This window comes from Ixodes scapularis, unplaced genomic scaffold (genome assembly GCF_016920785.2).
Source record: "Ixodes scapularis isolate PalLabHiFi unplaced genomic scaffold, ASM1692078v2 PGA_scaffold3__209_contigs__length_174095766, whole genome shotgun sequence".
NCBI classification, from domain to species: Eukaryota; Metazoa; Arthropoda; class Arachnida; order Ixodida; family Ixodidae; genus Ixodes; species Ixodes scapularis.
This window is the reverse complement of record NW_024609868.1, coordinates 44198620-44221077: the sequence shown is the minus strand read 5'-3', so window position 1 is coordinate 44221077 and position 22458 is coordinate 44198620. Positions and strand designations below refer to the sequence as shown.

Sequence of the window (22458 nt, the reverse complement as noted above, 5' to 3'; positions counted from 1 at the left end):
GCGACACCTGCTCAAGGAGCGGACGACTTGCTCTTCGTATACACCAACTCGACCCTCCGACGTCACGCCACCCCGGTGGCGCTGCTGTCGGTCCTGCGCATGCGCAGACCGTTCACTTCTCGCGAGTTTGGTTTTTTGCACACGCGCAGTGCACACACCTGATGTGGGTAAACTTGGGCTTGTTTGTGAACAGTGTGTGTGTGTGTATAACTAACGCTGACCGTTCCTTCTCTCTCTCGATACAGGCCGTGGAGTGAGCCGGACAGCCATGGCACGATGTGGACGCAGGCCTGGTCCAGGTTAGCAGCGCTGGTCAGCCTCCTGGCCACGGCGTGCCTGGTCACCGCCCGAGGTGAGCATTTCTCTCCTCCTCCATCAAGCCCATTTAGCTTCCGAGGCAGGGAGTGCGCGAAGCGCCGAACAAAAAGGCCACCCCAGCCAAAGGCGATCATTTTGTGGGACGTTTAAAGGGTCACTGAGAACCCCCCCCCCCCCCCCGGCCCTTAATTTTTTTAACATTTTTTGGCCAGGTGATTTAATATGGTGTCAGAAGATTACCCAATAAAAAAAATTGCTACAGCGTCACGTATATTTCTAATAAAGTGAAAAAAAAAAAAAACGCAACTGCTCGAAACCGAAACTGAACTGGTGGGAAGAATATACACTGAAACCCGTTTATAACGAACAGCAGGAGACGCTACGATCAGTTCGATATAGGAAGTAGTTCGATATAGCAAGAAACATTTACAACGAACTTCCACGATGCGTTCGTTGTAAGGCGAGAGCTTCTCTTTCTTTCTCATCTATCCACTTCCGCCTTGTAACAACTTAATTGAAAGCTTTTTTTTTTCATAAATGCAGAGTTGTTTTTTTTTTAGCTTATCTTCCCTTTTGAATCGATTATCTTCGTGGGCAAACGCTTTGGGATGAAAAGTGTTTTCTTAGCTCAATTTTGTTAGCAACTTGAGCTTTTGGAATTTTCTCTCTTTCCTACTTCTTTTTGCGGGGAAGGGACAGGTTAGAATACGATTGTTTGCGCGTTTTTGGAAGCCTTCTTGAGGGGAAATAGTTCGATATCGCCAATATGTTGTTCGTTATAAAAAGTGCAATTTACATGCATTTTTATTTAAATTTTTCGTGAGTTCGATATCGACAATAATTCGCTGTACGTGGGTTCGTTTTAAATGGGTTAAAAGGAGAGAATGGCCAAAAGTCGCGTGACTGCACCCGAACACGTATTTAATTTTTCTTCGTTTTTCTGCTTGTGCGAAGCAGACGAAAAACGCACGTCGCACAAAAAATACAAACTTAAGCACTTCGCGCTTGACGTTTGCGCATTTTTCATGTTCGTAATATGAGCGATGTCTTCAGCCAGGAGAAGGGGCGACAACTCGGCGACGTCTTCGTGCGAATGAGCCTAGTGGTCGGGCGTGTCGTACGGAATAAATCCTAATTGTTTTGATCGGTAAACGATATCTCTTTTAGAGCTAGACAGTTCGCCGGTACCGCGAACAACAGTTCTGAAGTAAAGGTCCCACGCCCGTCGTCCGCCGCCATCACCTTGTCCGCTTCGCTCGTCCGTCCAGCCCGAGACATCCGCGATACGACGCCATGTTGAGAATTACGCAGAGAATGCACAGAATGCTTCCGATTCTCTGTGTAACCCCCCCCCCCCCCCCCCCTTTTTTTTTTCTTCATCCAATGTATTTGCAGTTTTTTAGAAGTCATAAAAATGGTATCATATTTTTTATGTTTTTATATTGAGGGTGTGCCTTTGTTGACCCACGACTTTGATTATATTTGGTGTGTGTGTTAACCGTAGAGAACGGTACGTGATCACGGAGACGAGAATGAACGCCACTTTAACCGGCCAGTTCTCGATCGGCAGCTTTCAGGCGGAAAAAAAAAAACAAATTTTGAGCCGCAAATTGTGTTCTGGCTAGTTGGGCTCTCGTATGTCGCGTACAAATAAAAACCTTCGCGAGCATAAATACTCTTTCAGTCCTCTGCTGTTTCGCAAGAACTGCGGGAAAGTCTCCGCCAACAAAAAGGCAACACTCCTCTCAGTCACCAGTGCTCCGAGGCTCAATGGGGTTTTTAAGAAAAGGCGATTTTTAAGAAACGAATACATGTTTTCCGACTCCTTTCCGTGACGTTGGAAACATTTAGCATTTATACCAATTAACGCTGTAATGTTATTTAGGGCTGGGCATTGATAAAAGCCTTTACACCCAATTAATCTCCACCTTTTATTCGAATATTTATTGGATTAATCGTTTCCATTCATTCCGATGCACAATACTTCTAAAAATTTAGAAATGATAAATGTTTTTTTTTTTTTTTGCCTTTTGTGAAAATGTGATAAACGGCGCAATGTACTATTTCGGATTTTAAATCACCCGTGTAATTGAGAATAGTCATAAGACACCCACACTCACAAATTACTACTTCAGCCGCAGAAGCATAAAGGTTCGTTGAGATTCTCCGGCAATAGACAACGCCTTTGATTCGTTCACAATTGTCTCCGCTGCGCTAAACGGACACTCGCACGGCGTTGAAATGGCTGGGTTACGTATAACCTTCTCCACTTGTTTAGAGTCACCAATCTCGCCCCTACAGTTTACTTTGGGTCAAAATTTCATCTAAAGTTTACCTTCATACACTAGTACTCGTCCACGTCTGCGTGGTGAAAACATTGAATTTTAACTTTGTTTTAGTCGAAATTTAACTAATTGACCGGCTTAAAAAATTAATCGCGATTAAAGCATTAATGATTAATTGGTAGGTTCATCGATTAGGTGCCCAGCCCCTTTCTTTCGGGGAATTTAACGGCGAAGCCTCTTCTGAAGTTATTATGTTGCTACAGTCTATCCTACATATAAAACTCAAAGCTCGCCACAAAACATAAGCTAAGTGCGCTCATAAATTTTTTTTTTATGTGTATCGCATTCGTTTTGTTTTTTTCTTTTTGTTTGCACCGTTTGTTTTACTTCAGCTTTTTTTTTTTCTTTTGCAATGTATGTTTTGTTATAGCATAAGATCAGCAGCGCGATCTTTGTAACTTTATAACAGTTAGGCGGACGTGCATCCAAACACGCCGAAATGCACACGAGTGCGTACTGAAGGCGGAGCATCTAATGTTGATCTGATATTGCAACAGCCAGTTGTGCGGACAGTCTTGTAACATGAGTTGGTTGTGCCAGGGCACGCTTCTCCCGTGGTAGAAACGCGACCATTCGTTTTTCGTCTGTACAAAAACTATCAGAGTATTTAAAGTACAATATGTTAGGGGATGCTACGTAGAAAAAGGCCGACACAAATCAAAAAGGACACGAAAATGCGACATAAAAAGCGAAATGAAAGTGACGTCACCGGTAGGACGTGACCAGAGTCACGTGACCGCGTCACGTAGACCATCCAACGTGATGCAGCATGAGTGTACAAGCCCCAGTATAAACGCAATCGCACAAACGTTTTTGCAACGAGATTCGAAAGAAATAGAACACTCCGAATAAAAAATAAAGCACCAAAATAGGGCCACGCTTGTGAAAGGCAGACGCTGTTTATTTACAAAACTTAGACATTTACAAAACTTAAACATTTACATAACTTAAACCGCTGCAAACTGTAAACTTTGCTAATTTATTCTATACTTGTCATGTTTTCGCCGAGCTGGCTTTCTGCTTTACATATTGTTTTTATCATATATAAAGGGGGAACCATTGCCTTTTTCATTTCATTACATGTGAAAGATGATTTTATGAAGCGACAGAGCGTTAGAAACGCACTTCAAACACGCGCATACATTCTCCTTTCTTATTACCGCCTGACGAGCCATTCGTTTCCGCAAAACGGGCTGCACTGTCGCAGCGAAAACAACTGCCGTGGGAACTTCGGCGTTTCTTTCTCAATCGTCCACACGCCGCGCAGCAGGAAAAAAACAAAAAAAAAACAACAACTGTTAATTACCTAAAAAGAAACAAAAAAACGCTGGTGAACAAACACGCGAACAGACAAAGGATCCCGTATCTCACGGGTTTTTGCGAGAGTCCCCAACGCGCGTGTCTTTTTGGCTCAATGGTACGGATCATTAAAGCGAACAAAATACTGCTAAGATGGAAAAAAAAAATAAGTGTGTCGACTCCGGCATTTTTTTTTTCGCCGTTATTTACTGCGGTGTTGATGATGACACATGAAGGCGGGATTTGACCGAGCCGTACGGTCTAGTTTGGGTCCATATCGCGGGCTAGTAGTTTCAGAACGGTTGGCTAGTTTTCACGCAATACATCAGTAAGTGTAAAATGACAACTTAAAAAAAAAAAAAAAGAACAGGTTATTGCTAGGTGAGCTGTGCATCGCTGCTACAGCGGTAGCTGTATGGGGACGCGCAATACCGGAATTATTTCGCAAAAGTGGTCATAGACAGCTCGGTGAACGAAGGGTCCGGTACGAGAGTGGTTAATTGAGAAGCGAGAAAGGTGAATGCAACCCAGCATTAGACGACGAGACAAAACCTCACACACCGGTACCGCTACACCCACACTTGTGGCCACGTACGTCGCTAATCATGTAGCTGCCGTGCAGATCGACACGTCCCACATTAACAGAACGACACAGGTGTAAGGTGCTGCTGTGGGGCGTTGGGCTGAAAGAATGTTGAAGCGCACCAAAGAAGAAAACGAAACAATACGACTAAGGTAGAAGGATCACCGCCTGTTGCGCAAAATAGCCAGCCGCATACCGCGACAACATCGAGGAAAGTGAAGCTCACCAAAATCACGTGGTGGATGATTGCGCCCGAGGCCTGATTTCTCTCACGGGGTTTTTCATTTTTCTCTGCCTCTGAACAGGCGACTACGAGGCGCAATGTTTGTTGGAAGGCCGCCGCCAAAGGGGGCACAAAAGAACAGGCAGCGAAGAAGGGAGATTCGAACTTGTCCCAGTTCTATAGAGCGCTTGCACGTCTGACGCCATCTGTATACGCTCCGCTGGCTGTAAAGACATCTACTTTAGTGGCACCCACCCGCGTCCTACGGTCACTTCACTCCTGTCACCCGTATACTCCGTTTCACTTGTTCAACTGTATATTCAACGCTACCAACCGATGGAGTCAATCAAGCAGCAGCGAAAGGGCGTTGTCACGACGAAAATGGTGGCGTTGCTCCAGTGTCCACGCAAGAATGCAGGAAGATCGACCGAATCCGCGGAAGGACGGGCTTACGGCGACTGCGTGTGGAAACGATAGGTAGGTTTCGAACACAGTCACGTCACTCGGTCAACACATCGGGGGTTTGACTCCAGGCAGTGTAGATTCAACTTTTGTTAATTCAACAGTCGCCAAACGCTGGTTGGCACCTGACTGCGTGTAGATTCCATCGCAATACACGGGACGCTTGTGACTTGGCGAGCGTGACTCGTGCGAGTCAAGTATAGCGGTCCTAATCGTCAAACAACCAGTAATCCGAGAAAAGCAGAAGGAAACTCATCTTGGACCTGGCAGACTCCAAATATTTTCGTGTTATTCTCTTTTCAGGCTTCAGATTAAGGTCGACGTGGACATCCTGATTTGGAATGTGAAACTTCAAATTTGACATTCATTTATTTTTGTCTCTCGGGCATTCCGGGTAACGAGGAGACTGCATACGATTGTACGCGTATAAAAATGGGCTCAGCGGTTCGGTAGTTTGCGAAGAAGTTTTTTTTCTTCTTTTTTTTCTCCTTCGAGGACACGCAGCGTCCGAAGAGAAAGAGAAGCCCAAACGACGAGGGCGGCTCCGGAGCGAGCTTGCACAAAGGAAAGAGGCGCTGCCGGCGTCTGGCCCGCCAAGAGGGCGGTGCGCGACGCGTTTTTCTCGTCGTTTCGGGCCCTTTTTTTCCCTGACGCTCGGCCCCGCCGCCCGGACCAGTTTCCTAGCCGACTCAAGAAATCGCCTGGCTTGGTTGCATCTCGGCCGGAGGACGGTCGGGCAATGCGGGCGGGGCGGTCGGTGTCGCCCGGATCATGGTTCGGGACGTCATCGCTCCATGATGTCACGTGCAAGTTACGCGTAGAAACTAGTCCACAGGTCTTGTGTTGTGTATTATTAAATAAACACTAAGCAATGTGAAAAAAAAGACAAGCTGTAGAAAGCGCTTTCAATAGTTAGTATCGTACGCGAGTTACCGGGACGTGTATCCCGAAAAACTTGTGGAGTAAGCGAGCAGTTCACTTAGGCACTTTGATTGGCACGTTTTCATGACCGCCACGTCGCCTGATCTACGTAAGGAGAGAGTGAAGGGGGATTGGTGGGGGGGGGGGGGGGGGGGGGGGGTGTTGACGACGCTTGCGAAAGACGCCTCTGTGATTCACGCTCTAGCCTTTAGCCGTCTCTCAGATTTGCTTACGTTTTCCGGGGCAAACAAATCTGGCACACGGCTAAAGGCTAGTGAGTGAATCACTGAGCACTGAGGTGTCTTTACGTAAGCATCTCTCCCTCTCCCCCCCCCTCTCCCCCTCTTCGTCTCTTCCTTCCCGCAAACCATTTGGTGTGACGTTCATAAAAACATGCCGATCAGAGCGCCGAAATCGGACTGTTGACTTACTCTACAAGCTTTTCCGAATACGCTACCAACATCCGTGCTTCTTAGATCGCGTGCCCACTACTCTCTAGGTTGTTTGCCATGCGGCACACAAAGCCAGGGATGTCCTGGCGACTTGCGGTCGTGACTGAACCTGCTGCGTGAACGAACTGTAGATAAACCAACTTATCGCCGGTCAAGATCTACAGCTTTGATGGCGTGAAATGGCCAGCTCCGCCATGGAGCGCTTTTATCACTCGCCGTGTATCTTTCTGTGAACAGTGGATCGGTCCGCGGGAGCGCCTTGATGTAGATTAAAGATGCGGAAGAGCACGAGGGACGAGACGCACATCCTGTACAGTCGCGAGAGGCCGGCTGAGCACGCACACAGACGCCGCAGCGAGGAAACCGTTTGACCTCTCGGCCGAGGTCGGACGCCGCGATGTAGGGAGCGTCCTGTTCACTCTCATCACAAGTGTCCAACGTTACGAAGTTTGTCCCCTTTGTACGGCGGCCGAGGACAATGCAATCCAGAGAGAAGGAGATGCTCGGAAGGTGAGAGTGGATTTCATCTTGGAAGCCGTCCTGAGAAGAGCGCGCCGCCTTGCAGGCTTCCTGACCAACTTGCCTGGGCGGGTCCGTCGTTGGGTTGGGTGATGGATTCGCACCTGCGCTCTTTCTTCCAAAATGAACACTGGCGCAGATTGTCTGATTTCAATTACAATCGTGTTGTCGCAAATAAAAGGGGTCAGGTGAATTCATGATATAAAAAAGACGACGTTTAATGAGGCGAACTTGTGCCTAAACTTAAAAAAGAACAAGAAAGTACCGGACATCTTCGACGGTGCCAGAAAAGTGACTGACTTGAAGCAGTGTGCTATCGCTTCTTTTATACACGCGTTGTGTTCGAGAATTGTCTTAACCAGAAAGCAAGTGAACCAACGAAGGTAAGCTGAAAATTTTCAGATGAGACGAGAGCTCTCTAGAAGATGCAATAACTTTCCAGAACTGTGACGGCGGTGTCTGAACACCGTACCTTCGCGTGGAATCCGCGCGCTAAGTCAACTCCGCTACGCACGTGGAAATATCCCCTAAAGGAATTCCGGAAGAAATAACTTCACTGGACACAAGTTTACCAGACAAAAGTTCAGCCATTTTCTGACGAACCCGGACAAAGACTCACATTTTCGTAAGTAGTAATATTCAATAACATCAGCCGCTGCTAAATACCCAGAACGTAAAGATTCATTGACCTGATTATTTGCCGCCGACAAGCAAAATATTATTTAACACGATCGAGTGCACCTTAGCCAATATAAGCCAGATAGTTCGCTCTCTAAGAGAAGGCTGTTCTAGCCTCGCGAACAGAAAGAGGGAACCGGTCCGCTGGAGGAACAAGGGCAGAAGAAAATGACCAACGAATACGGTGGGGACAAAGTTGGAATCTTTAAGTGGCGACGAACTGTCGTCTTCTGAGCGGATGTTACTTTCCGGTGAAAAGTCTGTATCGTACCATAACGATGTCCTTTAATGGGAGAACAGGAAAATGGAAGTATATGTATATAGCTTCAATATAAAAAATTCGATTAAGGTAGTTTGGCAGATGATAGCGCAAAATAGAAATGTGCTACTCGTTGGTAAGTTTTGAAGCTAACGATTGCGTCAATACTAGCCCATAAAGTGATGTGTTACCAGTAACTACGTTACCTGTGTTGCGTTTTTTTAGACCAGGGGTGTCCAAACCCCGGCCCGCGGGCCAAATGCGGCCCGCGGAGGTTTTCCGACCGGCCCGTGGCTGGCTGCAGTCCTCCTAATGGAGCCCGGCCCACGGCCCGCTTCCAGCACGCCCGCTGCTACTGGCGAAAAAATAAGCGGGTATAAAACGTTGCTGCCGTCGCACCAACCGCGTAAACGAAGTTACCAGAAAAACGGCTTACCGTAGGACGTGTCCTCTGGTCGTATTAGTAATTAGACATTGTCATTAGCAGAATCCACACTCCTAGTCCCCTGTTTCATATCTGGGTAACTAAGTACGTTAAAATAAATTTGCGTCTCTATGTATATTGTGCTTGATGTACTGTGTCGTAGCTATTAAATATTGTCTGCATAACTTCTATCATTCTCAGTAGTCTTCTGCCCTGTGTGAATGTGCCAAAGTTCGTATGCGCTCTGGTTTATGCTGGTATGTTTTCTGGGCTCCAATTATTGTGTGATGTCATAAGCAGCTACATGATTATATTTCATAACAAAGTGAAGGCATTCATCTACCTTGGAATATTTTTGTTTCATGTTTACTCTAACTTTAAATATGGTATGTTTAAATGCTTAGATATCTAGGATTATTTATTTAGATTTTCCTCATTTACATCTGCCCATTTATGCTTCCGGCCCTCGAGACAGAGACAGAGCCTCCATCCGGCCCCTTAGCCAAAAGTTTGGAGACCCCGGGTTTAGACTAACGTGCAACACAATTGCAAGTAATATCTTTATAGCACTAGGCTTCCAGCACTGATGTCCTGTTGTGTTGTGATCGTCTAGTAGCTTACGACACTGACGCAATAGGGAAATAGGTGGACAAGCCTGGTGTTGATTTCCTTTCCCGTCCTCTGTGCAGATGGCACCAACACGTTCCCCAGGTTCTCCCTGGGAGGCATCAGCGAGATCGTGGTCAGGATCAAGGAGGGACCAGGCAGCCTGGGTGAGTGCAGTCTTGTTCGCGCTATTGAAGAAAAAACAAACGTATCCGATTACAATTACAATTACTCGACTGAAAAATCTACCTGATTACAGTAACCATTTACTGCATCACAAAAGTAATCTAAAAATTACCAGAAATTAATCGTTTGTTTCACCGTTACTTTTTATTTTTTATTTATGAAATCAAAAATGTAAGCCTTCGCGAAAAACACGGATTGTAACAACCCGTACGCAGGAAACGAGGAACTCCCGAACATCTCGACAGTCAAAACGTCGCTGAGCGCGTTGATATTGTACGTCTTCTGATACCTTGATATCTTTTTTTCGTTCTTTAGGGATAAAACAAAAAAGTGTCCAACATCGGTGCAACATAGACGAGTGACGAACGGGCAGAAAGAGAGATTTCTTTTACGTAAAAATCTTAACTCAATATATTTAGCTTTTTCGGAAACATATAACTGATTACTGGTAGTTGATTAGAGACAAATAGTAATTGAATTACAGCGACTTTTGCCGCAGAAAATAGCAATTAAAGCATTAAAAAGGATGTAATTGATTACAAATAATAAGTTACTTCTAACTAATTACGTAGAAGTCTGGTTGAGTGGCCTTCGCCGGGGAAGGCTTCTCCGACGCGCTAGAGTGCTGGCAGTTCCAGCCAAGAATCGAAGAGCCTGTGGGCAAGCCAGCTTTTTCGGGCTCGAGCAGCCATGGATTGCAGGAGTGTTTCAAGAAGCATGGCCATAGCTTGAGTATCTACCACATTGAAGTAAATATTATATAAACAAATAAAAAAAAAAAGACAACATAATGAGCTAAGTATGTTTAGTGTACCATAAAGGTACAGCTTTGCTTCTTACATCAGATGAAGGGAACTTAAGATAACCAGCAGGGACGCCTCTTCGGGTTATCGAAGACTGCGTGAGCATTTATTGGCCTCATTGCAAGTCCGTAGCGAGTTCTAGAACGGCGTACACAAACGCTTTGCATTCGCAAAGAAATTTCGTCGTCGCCACTGCGCATGGGCCGAGCCCAAAGCGCTTTTTTAAATTGGCGCACGGCAGCGGGGATATTTGTTTGTGCTCGCAAAGCTTTTGGGCACGCTCTTTTAAAACTCGCTCGCATCAGCGTGGGTCCTAAAAAGGCACCTGCTGACCCACCCAGAATACCGATATGCTCGAGCGACACGCTTTCGGTGCTAAGCTGACACCGCCTAGAAGACAAGCGGCAAACACGCCGAAGCTAGACGAAAGACGGTGCAAAGCGAAAAGCGCGTCCGTCTTAGAGTCTAGCTCCCTGTGAGACACTGCACGAGGCTGACGGCGGCACTGAAGCAAGCTATGGTGGCGCTGCGTGGAACCATTAGCGATGACGTTTGGGAGGGCAGGGGCCTATTGGCTGAGCCTTGTACTGAAGCGCCGGCGTGGGCGGGTGCAGGCCAGCCCCTGTACCGCCTGCGGGGCGAGGACGCGGACGGCGACGTCCTGTCGTTCGGCGCCCAGGGCCCCGAGGGCCCCGAGCTGCTCCGCTTCGACCGGGTCAGCGCCACGGAGGCCGACGTCTTCCTCAGACACGAGCTGGACAGGGAGGTGGGTGCTGTCGCGGACGCGAGTCGCTTATTGGGACGTCTACGAACTATAGTGTGGGGCACACGCTTATAGATGATCTTGTCGGTTTTGAGCGAGGAGATCGCACCATCTAACCAAATGACATTCAACCCCGGAGGAATTAGCGCGAAACGCTCCGGAGTCTTTAAGTGCACGGTGATCATGGTGGAACTCTCCATTGCACGTGACGTCACTGCACCATGCTGGTGGTCATTCTTGCCTGTTCTTGCCCAGAAAACCAAAATTGGTGGTGTGAAAACTATGTTGCGAAAGATACGCGCTCAACAACACATAGCCACCACAATGGCCGCTTATGTGACGTCAATGCAAGCCGTGTATACTTGAGATGATTAACCGAGCGGTCCGTAATCGGTGTATTCGAGTCAGCTAGTGTGGTAACCCCTTCATTGGGGACTTCCACGACGAAAGATATCGCAAAATGGGGACTTTTAGGCCCTTGCATAGATGGCAGCAGAAAACAAGTTTGATGAGATATGCCTGGTACCAAAAAATATTGGCAAAACGGGGACGTTTGTGTCCACATTTTACCGATATTTTTGGTACCAGGCATATCTCGTCAAACTTGTTTTGTGCTGCCATCTATGCAAAGGTCTAAAGACGCGCTCCCCAGTTAGGGGCTTACATACATCCGTGTGACCGTGAGCTCTTCTAATCTGGAAGCGCCCTTCCCGAGTGAGAAGGAGCAGCCGCCTCTCCAGCCTTGCACGCTCGGTCCGTGCGGCCCCTGCGGCACTTTCGACTGCCGGCTCTGTTTCAGCCGTCCCAGCGCGGTCATGGGAGTCACACAGACTTAAAGCGCCAGGCCACAGCGCATTCTTCGCTCTTGGTCGGACGATAACACGCGCGCACAGAAAGACGAAGCAACGCCGTGACGTTGCGCCGTCAGCGCTGCTTGATCGCCGACCCACGCTTGGGTTCGTCTCGCGGAGGTTTAATGTTGGCGTGAGCGCGTGATGAACCGTTCAGCCCAAGTGGCATGCTTGTTGCTGCGGACCTCCGGGACGTCCGCAGTCAAATATATTGTAAAAAATAAAACCGTACGAAACAATACAGCAACAACAACAACAAATGTTTAGCAACTCTTTTGCCACACATTTTCTGTTTTGTTGTAATTTTTCTTAAAACTAATCCTAGTTTTCTTTTTGTCATTATTAAAGACAAGCCTGTTTTGACAAGAAATAAATAAGAAATAAGAGTAATGTTATTAACTGTCTTTAACAATGTGTAATGAATAAAGTCTCCGCTGATAAGAATAAGTTTCCTTTCTGAAACTTCTCCAGTCAACTTGATGGAAACAGTGTGCCACTCAAATCACGCTCTAGCTTTGGCTATTGTTTCTGCTTTACAGAAAGGGTTATTACTGCTCCGTGGCGCACGTATATGCTATAGTGCTTTTACTACTCTCGCTAATTTTCTCATCTACAACGGAGACATCAAATGCCCCTTGAGACAGACATCCTGCCGTCTGAACTTCCGTACGACTAATCACGCGCCCTAGCTACAATAAAATTTGAAGAGAACATTATTCGTTAACACCCCATAGGTATACATAGCCGCGTTTCGTGGAGCAACGCGCGGGAACGTTCGAGGCGATTAGGGGGCACCCCTGGGCTAACGTGACGTTGCCGTTGCCCTTGTTTCCCCAAAGGCATTCGGGTCCAGGATGGTTTAGAAGAACGATGTCGTGAGGGTAAGCACACAAAACACCGGCCCGCGGGACAAGACCGAATTGCGGTTAGCCACCGATAATAGTCCTCGGGTCGAACGAGTCTGCAGCCTCGATCATCTCCCAGACGTACCAGTTACGCCCGATGGGTTGCTTCGAAAAACGAAACTCACAAAGCCGAAGATAATACATTTCATTTCATTTCATTTATTTACCTCAAGGGCGTCTTTGAGGACGCGTTACATGAGGAGGGTAGGTGGTGCATGCATTTGTAACAACATAATCACACAATTTTCGAAACACGGTCATTGGTACAACAATATAATCGCAATCAGCCCAACACAGTTTACAAAAAGGCCTCGACATCGTATACGCACACAATTGCAATTTTCAACTGGACGTAACTATGTATAAAAAAATAATTTCAATAAAGGGAAACAGAAAACAACTATGTAAACAACAAATAAGCATGTACCTGTACAATTCATACCATAGGCGCTCGCACACTGCTTTAAATTCAACGGGATTTGTGTTAGTAATCTGGCAAGTTATTCCATTCTGTAATCGATATTATTAAGGGTGAAAACAGAACGGAATTAGTGTGTGACGGGTATTGCTGTACCTTACAGGAATTATCGGTTCGAGGAGAAATATAATGTGCGGACGGTCTTTGTGCATCGTACAAAAGACAGTCCACAGACAGTAGGGAGTTTTAGGGAACCATTTTTGCACACCCGATGCGGTACGATGGGCTCTCCGGTACGAACCGCGCATGCGCGAGTCTTCTGTGGCAGCGCATGCGCAGTTCGTACCCGAGGGCCCGCCGTACCGTATCGGATGTGCAAGAACGGTTCCCGCTAAAACTCTCTACTGTCTGAGGCGTTTATTCTCCTTTTATACAATGGTCTTGTCAGATTGGTTATACAAAACTATTTAAGCTCCAATCCACGCTATGAAGCTCGTTGGACAGCGAAGCTATGGTATCACCTGCAACGGTGGCCTACTGCACTATAGACCCTTTTTATGGCGAACGCCACCACGTGGTGCTCCATTCTTTGACGTGCCAGAGAACTTCCGGTTTATGAAAATAATTAACGAAGGCCACCTTAACACCGCTGCTTGAAATGTAGATGATACGTTTAACCACCAATTCTCCAGATGAACGCTGAGAGAGCAAAGGAGTATGAGATCTGCTGAAACGTTTCGAGTATTCTTATAAATCAACTTGCCTCCTCCAAGATGTAATATTGTCCAAAGCCCCTCGTTAAATCTCCAACTTTGTTGTCCGTGTAGCATTTATGCTTTCTAGCACTGGTGACATAAGCAAGCTCAGCAGGCTTGCAAACACGGTGCGACCGGAAGTCGCTCGGGACGCAAGCGGCACTTCATGTTTGTAAACAGCAAAAGGGCCTATACCAAATGATTGACGAAAGAAAAGTAAATGCATTGTACTAATGTGTGTTTATATATGAAAAACTTTGAGGCGCGGCCGTTGCCGCGGTAGCTTATGCAACCGCAATTTTTCCCGAAAACGCATGCGGAGAGCGTTACGTACTTCGCATTGTTAGTGCGGCTGTGACGCCACTCCACACTTCGTACTTTGCCGTTGCCGCGGCAGCTAATGCAACCGCAATCTTTACCGAAAAAAACGCATGCGGTTAACGCTACGTGCTTACCATCGTTCGTGCGCGTCTTATAATCTATCACATGGTTTTGACACTTGTTTTGTGGTTTTCTTATTGAAACAAGTGTTAAAACCACATAATAAATGATAAGGCTTGCGCGAACGGTGACAAAGTGCGCCCGTGGGTTTTATGCCGACGGACAGAAAAAAAACCGACCTACGAGTCATCTACAGCTTCGCTGTAAAACTAGCTGCAGACATGTTCGAATCATGTGCAAAGCAAACATGCCCCGAAACATGCGTCGGGTCTGCAGCGAATGCAGTGTCCTTTGTGTGGTACACGAGCAGTCTGACGGCCGCTTATAATGAACCCGCCAAATGCTAGTTCGCGATCGAGGGCACTTCTCATTTTCAATCCGCTTGTCCACGAAGCAGGTCGGAGCAGACGTGTTTGCGTACCGCGTCGGGGGCTGACTGTCGGTCTTCTTGCAGGTGAAGGACTCGCACACGGTTGTGCTCACCCTAACGGACGGACGCCTGCCCGAGGGCCAATACGTAAGTCGGCCTGCCGCGCACCTGCTGCGCCACGATCCCGTTCGCTGCGCTCCCCGAACACGCGGGGAGGAGCACGAACCAGTTCTTCTGGGCGCGCATTAAAACTGGCCTCGACTCTTCCTGGAGGAGCGCGTGCCGGTCCCTCCAACGCTCTCGAAGGCGCGCCTTTCGCGTACTTCCAAAGCATACCCCTCTGCAGCCACGGCTCCCTTCTCTAGAGAGACTCGATGACGACGTCACAGCCAGAACACTACGATAGCGTAAGAGTAAATTGGGTTTCACCCGTAATAAAGCCTAACTCGCCCTCAACGGGCGACTCGTGGCCGCTGAAGAAATCCGCACGGGGTGGGGTTCGATCCCGGGAGCTCTCCGAGGCTAGCGAAGCTCTTTACCAACTGAGCTAACCAGGACCTGGCAGTCAGTAGATTAAACGGATGTTAACAGATGCCACCAGTCTTGATCATATCCACTGCAAGGGGGAGAGTGGGGCCCAGTGGACACGCTTTCCTATCCCACACACAGACACACCCGCTGCTGTAGCATTCGATTGAAAGTTTAGAATTTGCATATATTGCTTAGGGGAAATAAAAATTTTTTATAAGTGAGACCTTGGCAATGCAGCTGTAGTGCGCGAAAGGCATGCACTCAGTCGTCAATGATTTGATATAATGAGCTTTAGGTGAAGCGGCAATGTAGACTGTGACAAGACTGGTGTCACTGCTTCGGGCTGTGGTGTCATCATTTAGACACTTTGCCAAGAAGCCAAAGAGCGTTCTTTGCACCTCAGCGTTGTATATACGGTTACTCTACTCGGCGCGGCTGCAGATGACACGTTTTGTAAATACGTACGCCCCTTTTAACGCGCACCTTGTTACAGATCACTCAGACCATGCTGGTCATCGTGGACGACGTGAACGACAACGAGCCCGTCTTCAAGCAGTACAGAACGACCGTCACGGTCTCAGAAGTACGCCTCGAAGGGAGGGACTTCCGGGAACCGCTCATGCCGACCCGTTTATTTCCCTGACAGGATGCGGCACCTCAAGTCATCGACACGGTCGAGGCCATCGATCGCGATCAGGGTCCCTTCGGGCAGGTCATCTACCAGTTGCAAGTGAGTTCGCCCAGAGATAGAAACAATGCAGACGCCGCCCGAGCCACGCGCTCCTCAAATCTCTGCATTCTTGCGCGCACGGACGTCCTGGGAGGTGTTGGTCGTTGTGCCCGTGGTATACCGACGCAGCTGATCAAAAAGGAAAGGGTAGAGGGCGGCCCGAGGCAGGTCCGTGAATCACAAGTCGCGAAAAACCTACGTATAGCCCTCCTCACCATCAGCTCTTCTTCCAAATTAAGCTTCTGGTGTAAAAGCACGAGCTCAGACTGCGTACTAATTTGGTAACGCCATTCCCACTATAGGAGCTCTCGATTTCTGACGCGTCGTACTACTCGTTAAGAAGGGAGTCTACTCATGAACGCTAAGATTCCCGCCACGCGAAGCTCCGAGAGCCATGGACTCAAAGATACTCAGTGCGCAAAGCGCGTGGCTAATTCTTCCTTTCGTGTTCGTGTCTCTAAATTCAAACACCAACAATCTCGGAGCTCCTGGTGAGATTCGACGTCTCTGAATTCTTTCAGATTCGGCCATCTTTCCGGCAGTTCGTATGGCCCATCAGATCTTTAGTCGTACATGTGTCTACTTTATATTTAATTTCGCGAATGTCTACAGTACAGACAAGTAGCGTGGGCGATAGCTCAGCAGAATTCTTGTTTGCATGAGAACTCTTGCTTAGAAGTCACTATACAAAATCACGCGCTCACGCCCTTGCCTTGTCAGCACTGAAGATATTTGTGAGATGGAGTATATACCCTTACTCTACTCCAAGAGTTCTATGCTCCAGCATTATCAGGCGCTTGATTTGAAAATGCGCGCCTGCTCCTGTAAAGACCGTCCCCCACAGACTCCCCTTCATTCTCGCCCTTCGCAGAACACAGACTCCGAGACCCGGTCCACGTTCTCCGTGCACCAGGACAAGGGAAAAGGAATCATCTCGCTCGTGGGGCCGCTAGACTACGAGCGAAAGTTCATCTACGAGCTGCGTATTCTCGCCATTGTAAGTTCGAGCGGGACACCGTTCCCACCAGACCCAAAGGGCTCCGGTCCCCGTGATCCGGGGCGTAGGAAGTGTTCGGGAGATAGAGGCATTGCTTAGTAGAGATTTCTGAAATGTATTTGGAGGTATTGCTTTCTTCGTAGTATGGTCGCTCTGAGTACGACGCCGCCTATATCTACCGCAGGACCGTGCGAACTCGGGCCCACGGCACACGGCCACGGCCGTTGTCCTGGTCAAAGTGGACGACGTCGAGGACCAGCCGCCGGTCTTCACCCAGGTGCCGCCGGTCACGCGCATCTCCGAAGACCTGCCGCTGGTGCGTGCTACGGCTCCCTGCCTCGAGCGACGCGGGCTCATGCATTCGATTCGTTGCAGAACTCCATGGTGCTCACCGTCAAGGCCATGGACGGCGATCGCGGAGTCAACAATCCCATCTCCTACAGCATCCTGTCCGGTGAGTATTCGTCGGCGAAATTGCCTCTCCCGCACGCGGACGACGCGTTAGATTGTTGTCTTCAATTTACCTATTTTGCAAAACAAGTCGCAATGTAGTCAAAGATATACAGGAGCGTGTGCTTGAGCGGCCGATTGAAGCTGGGCAGGCACGCTCCTTTTCTGTTAAAAATGTCACAAAAAACGTATCTTAACTTGTTTGTGTGTGTGTGACGTTAATTAGGGTTGGGAAGGCTGCCGTGAGGAAAGTGTTGACCATTGTTCCTGGCGAGCCTCGGCAGCGTTGACGGACGGGCTCTTTACGCTGGGAGTCTATCGCTAAGTGCGCGGTAGTTTACGGACGCGAGTTTATATAGCTCTGTCGGAACTTTGCCCTCGTTTCTTGTGTTCTATTAGCCGGAAGTTCGAAGTTAGCGAACCCCCGGTTGAACACGAAGGTCGCACTGAGACTGTCCCTCTCGGTTGGGTATAGTGGCAGGGAAGGGATTGATGGCGTAATCGTACATGCCCCCCCCTCCCCTCCCTCAGGTGGCGATGGGCTGTTCGCCATCGACCGGGAAACTGGCGTCGTCTCGGTAAAGGGCCGTCTGGACAGGGAGGCCACAGAGAACCGCAACGGGGCCTTCATCCTCCTCGTTCAGGTGAGGCGAAGGTGAACCGATCTCCACATCTGGTGCGAGCGGAGCAATGGCATTTCATCGGGGGATCATATGTGGCACATCCAGATGGGGATCGCTACGTCACTCGAACTCGACTATTCGTAAAAACACTCTCGAAACTAGCGGAAGTCTCTGACTAGCAAAAAGGACCCCCATAATGAGGTCGGAGGGGGCTGTGCGCACCCCGAGCTTAGGTGATATTTTTTCGAACTGATGCCTTCAGGAACTAGTTTGATGAGAGAGAAACGTCCCGCTGAAGCTCAACACAAAATAAAACAGCAATAGCAGTGTGCCAGGTCCTGCTGAAGTGTTTGTTTTTAATAAATCTGGGATTGTATGTGGATTGTATGTGGATTGTATGTGGCTCTCATTTCATTTCATTTAATCCTTGGATTGTATGGGATTGTATGGGGCTGGATGAGAAGTAAAGAAAGAAGAAGCAGATAGTTAAGGTTCAAGAAGAAAAAAGAAGCATTAAATCCATAGTTGTTAGTCCAGCGGTATGTCTATCTCTGTCTCTTTCTTCTATATCTGTTTTTTTCACGTTTTTTCGTGTTCCGAGTTCAAGCTGGCCTTATCCTAGTAATGCACGAACTAGCTCAACTCAAGCCCATAATATTTTAAAACACGACCTCAGAACATCGCCTCTCTATAAGGCTGGACTCATCCACCTGGAAATGAGAACCAACAAAAAAAAGATCCTGTGAAGTCTCCTGGACCTCCTTCATGAGGCAAAGCTGGAATCCTTTATTTCGTGTACATATGTGTTAAAAAGTACGCCGCATCCAGGCCTCGACTACTAGCCACCGATGCATTCTTACATCCCTCTCCCTGCTTATGGCATCAATAAACGCTCTTTGAACTGAACTAAACTTCTCGCTTTTTTGTTGTTTTTTTCGGGGGGGGGGGGGGGTAGGGGGGACGCTGCGATTTTGCATTCTCGGCTCTGAGCTGAGTGACCCCATCGGCTTGTAGCGTCGGTGTTTTGTGTAAGCACAGAGAACATTAAGTAAATATAAAACAATTGCTTTTCTTTTACTTAGGTAGTAGCCTCTTATAATCGGAGTTCAATGTAACGTTTTTTATTTGATTGGAAACTTCAGAAGGCTCGTCCGTAAAGTTTGAACCGGACCTCGATCATGTGACCTCGCCCTCTGTTACGACGCAAGAGATGAGCCGCTGTACTGACCGCAGGCGCAGGAGGTATCCGGCTCGGCGAGGCCTTTGGGTCCGACGGCGCGCACCGAGGTCACCATTCTGCTGACGGACGTGAACGACGAGGAGCCCACGTTCCGGAGCCGGCACTACGTGGCCGAGGTGAACGAGAACGCGCAGCTCAACGTCCCCGTCAACTTCGTCGGCGACAGCATCGCCGAGGTCTACGACCACGACCAGGTGAGTCCTCGTCTTACAGCCTTGTTCGCTTCATGTAACATCTTAGAATAACAAAATTTAACTTAACAGAGGCTATAGTTACTGTAACATGTCACCACCTATTAAAACATCACAAGGCTGATTCACACTAATTTGTGATGGCTGCGTCTATAGAAAACAAAACGAGGACAACGACTGAACACGGCACAAACGTGACTTTTGACTGCTTCACGAAGCCAGTTCTTGCATCGCTTGCTACATTGTGCACCGCGAATAGGTACCTGGTGGGTTTGGCGTTGCTGTCGTTTCAGTTGTTTTGAACGCAACCTGGCTTTATTCGCTTTGCGTAACGTGTTCTAAGAACCGAACGTAACCTAAACTCCGCTTCAATGCATATCGCAAGACTGCTTAATTTCCCGCGGCAGTGTTTCCCGTTGTCCCCGTCTGCCGGAGACAACGGAATCGTTCAAAGCATAACCCCGAGTGTGTGTGTATATATATATATATATATACATATACAACGCGGGCACTTCACACCATCGTACGTGGTCTCCGAGAAGGATATAAACGAATATGTGCAGATGAATGAACCATACTTAACCCAATGAATCAAAGAATTGAAGTTTTCAGGAACCCGCCGAAAGCCAAAAAACGGCGGAGCCAGGATTGGCTTTCGGCGGGTTCCTGAAAACTTCAATTCTTTGATTCATTGGGTTAAGTATGGTTCATTCATCTGCACATATTCGTTTATATCCTTCTCGGAGACCACGTACGATGGTGTGAAGTGCCCGCGTTGTATGTTCAAAAACGTGGCTCTTGATTCTCGCAGATGATGATGATACCGTGTCTCTAAAGCTCATAAACAAAGAATACTACATGTACACGGGACGGGACGAACAGTGGAAGGATTTCTGGAGCACAAACGAGCACGTACCACGTGACACTAAGCGTCGTACCGCGTTCCACGCGGCGGCGTGTGTTTCCAGAACACCTCCGATTGGATACATTTCGTTTCTTGTGCATTAATAAGACAGGTAGGAAACGCCAGAAAGCTAAGGTGGAGTGGTGTAGTGGTTAGCACAGCACACCCGACCGGACATTGGGAGGCCCAGAGTTCATATCCTGGCTCCGCCGTTTTTTGGCTTTCGGCGGGTTCCTGAAAACTTCAATTCTTTGATTCATTGGGTTAAGTATGGTTCATTCATCTGCACATATTCGTTTATATATATATAACTGAGAAGAAAAAACCCTTAGTGAAAACAGCAACAACGGACGATTTAATCTTCGACGTTTCGGCCGGAGTCCGGCCTTCGTCAGGAAGAACTTTTCCTGACGAAGGCCGGACTCCGGCCGAAACGTCGAAGATTAAATCGTCCGTTGTTGCTGTTTTCACTAAGGGTTTTTTCTTCTCAGTTATATACCCACGCCTTCGGCCTCCCGCCACCATGCCCGTTATATATATATATATATATATATATATATATATATATATATATATATATATATATATATATATTCTTTTCTTGCTTCTTAGGGAAGCAACGGGACCTTCCAGCTGCGCCTGGAAGAAGACAATGGCGTTTTCGAGGTAACGCCATCCATCGGCGTCAACGAGGTGTCTTTCATGATCCGAGTTAAGAATCCAGATCATCTGGACTACGAGCGAGTCAAGCTGGTCAAGTTCAAGGTAAGCAGCGCAATTAATCAATGTGAATCAGAGCTTCTACACAGCCCCGCAGAGTAATATTCCGATACACCGAGGTAGCTTGTGCACGTCGCTTATCTTATATTACGTACACTCGCCATTTGGTCGCATATGCCAGCACACCGTCGCTGTATTTCCGCGATAATGAATTTGAATTTATGATGGAAGCGGCGAAAGGGGTAGGAAAGCATTTTGGGTACCTTTCTAGCTACCTTGGCCATTCAGAATTGTATAAAAATGATCACGAACTTTGGGTTTCCTAATAAATGCTTAGTTTTAGGTCTTGCTGTGACATCACCCTCTTTGTCGTGTTCTTGGAGCTTCCGTTGATGTTCAGCCGCATGCTGCCAACTAGGAACCAGTAGACATTTTATGCGCGACTCCACTTATGGTTCAACTGGGTAAGGAATGAAACGGTGTTCGACAAACCAAGCTGTGGTGCAGCGGCTTAGTCAGGGGAGCTCTGCGATCAGAGTAACGTTTAAGCCTAATACCTTACTGAGTCGTCGACTGGGCGAAAACTACAACCGCGGATATAAGCACTGACTTACGAAAATGTTTATTTCGCTGGCTCTCCATTATGTGTGCTAGAATTCCCCTTCCAACGTGTCTGGAAGTGAGGACGCTCTCGCCTCCCATTGGTCGCCGTCTTTGGCAGACATCTGTCTCTTCCCCTGCCTGCGCGTGTGTCTGCTGATGATAAGGTACAAGACCCCCAAGTCCAGCTGTGTGCACAGCCGTGGTCTTGCCTGCTTCCAGATCGTGGCCCAAGAGATGGTCGCCAGCCAGCCGAAGACGTCAACTGCTGACGTGACCGTGCACATCAAGGACGCCAACGACAATTTTCCCGTTTTTCGGGAGGACTCGTACCGCTCTGTGATTCCGGAGAACGCTGCCGCCGGAACAGTCGTTGCTGTAGTCCGGGTAAGCGCTCTTTTCAGGTCCGAGCAGGGCTCCTCCCAAGCCCTTAGAGGTACTGGCCTTCTCTTGCGGTGCCGCTCAGATGGCAGCTTAGTTCAGGGAGACTCGTCAGGACTCGCAGAGACAAACCGTGTGAAGGGATTCTTAAACTTTTAAATCAACTTGATACAGGCTGAAGACGCAGATTCTGGTGTTTACGGAACCGCCGGGATTCGCTATACCAACATCCGGGGCCAAATAGCGGACAAGTGAGTACGGTTTCCTGCCTTGTTCTGTCAACGTCGCTCGGTGATGGTTGATAACCCGTCTCCATTGATGTGATACGCGAGGGGCGAGTCCAGCTGTTTGATCTGAGGCTTCTTGCGCACGGCTGCGCCATGCGCGTGATAAATGGCGCTGCCAAATTTTGAATATTACACCCCCCCCCCCCCCCCCCGATGTCCTCCTAGCGTGAAACATTCAGTAGCTTGGGTCGCTCAGTAGCCATTAGCATGTTCTGCTGATCAT

General features: G+C 48.0%; 1 protein-coding gene across 1 annotated transcript in view; it reads left to right on the top strand.

The window, feature by feature from the left end:
- Nucleotides 1–276: 276 nt before the first annotated feature.
- LOC8036604 (cadherin-23) overlaps nt 277–22458 on the top strand; it is a 57862-nt gene continuing 35680 nt past the window's right edge. The window contains exons 1-14 of the mRNA XM_029993195.4: nt 277–352; nt 9173–9256; nt 10693–10844; nt 14666–14728; nt 15606–15695; nt 15759–15842; nt 16714–16839; nt 17024–17155; nt 17215–17293; nt 17821–17933; nt 19146–19346; nt 20860–21012; nt 21790–21954; nt 22123–22199. Of these exons, the coding sequence (XP_029849055.2) occupies nt 277–352; nt 9173–9256; nt 10693–10844; nt 14666–14728; nt 15606–15695; nt 15759–15842; nt 16714–16839; nt 17024–17155; nt 17215–17293; nt 17821–17933; nt 19146–19346; nt 20860–21012; nt 21790–21954; nt 22123–22199 (1595 nt within the window). The remainder of the gene's footprint in view (nt 353–9172; nt 9257–10692; nt 10845–14665; nt 14729–15605; nt 15696–15758; nt 15843–16713; nt 16840–17023; nt 17156–17214; nt 17294–17820; nt 17934–19145; nt 19347–20859; nt 21013–21789; nt 21955–22122; nt 22200–22458) is intronic.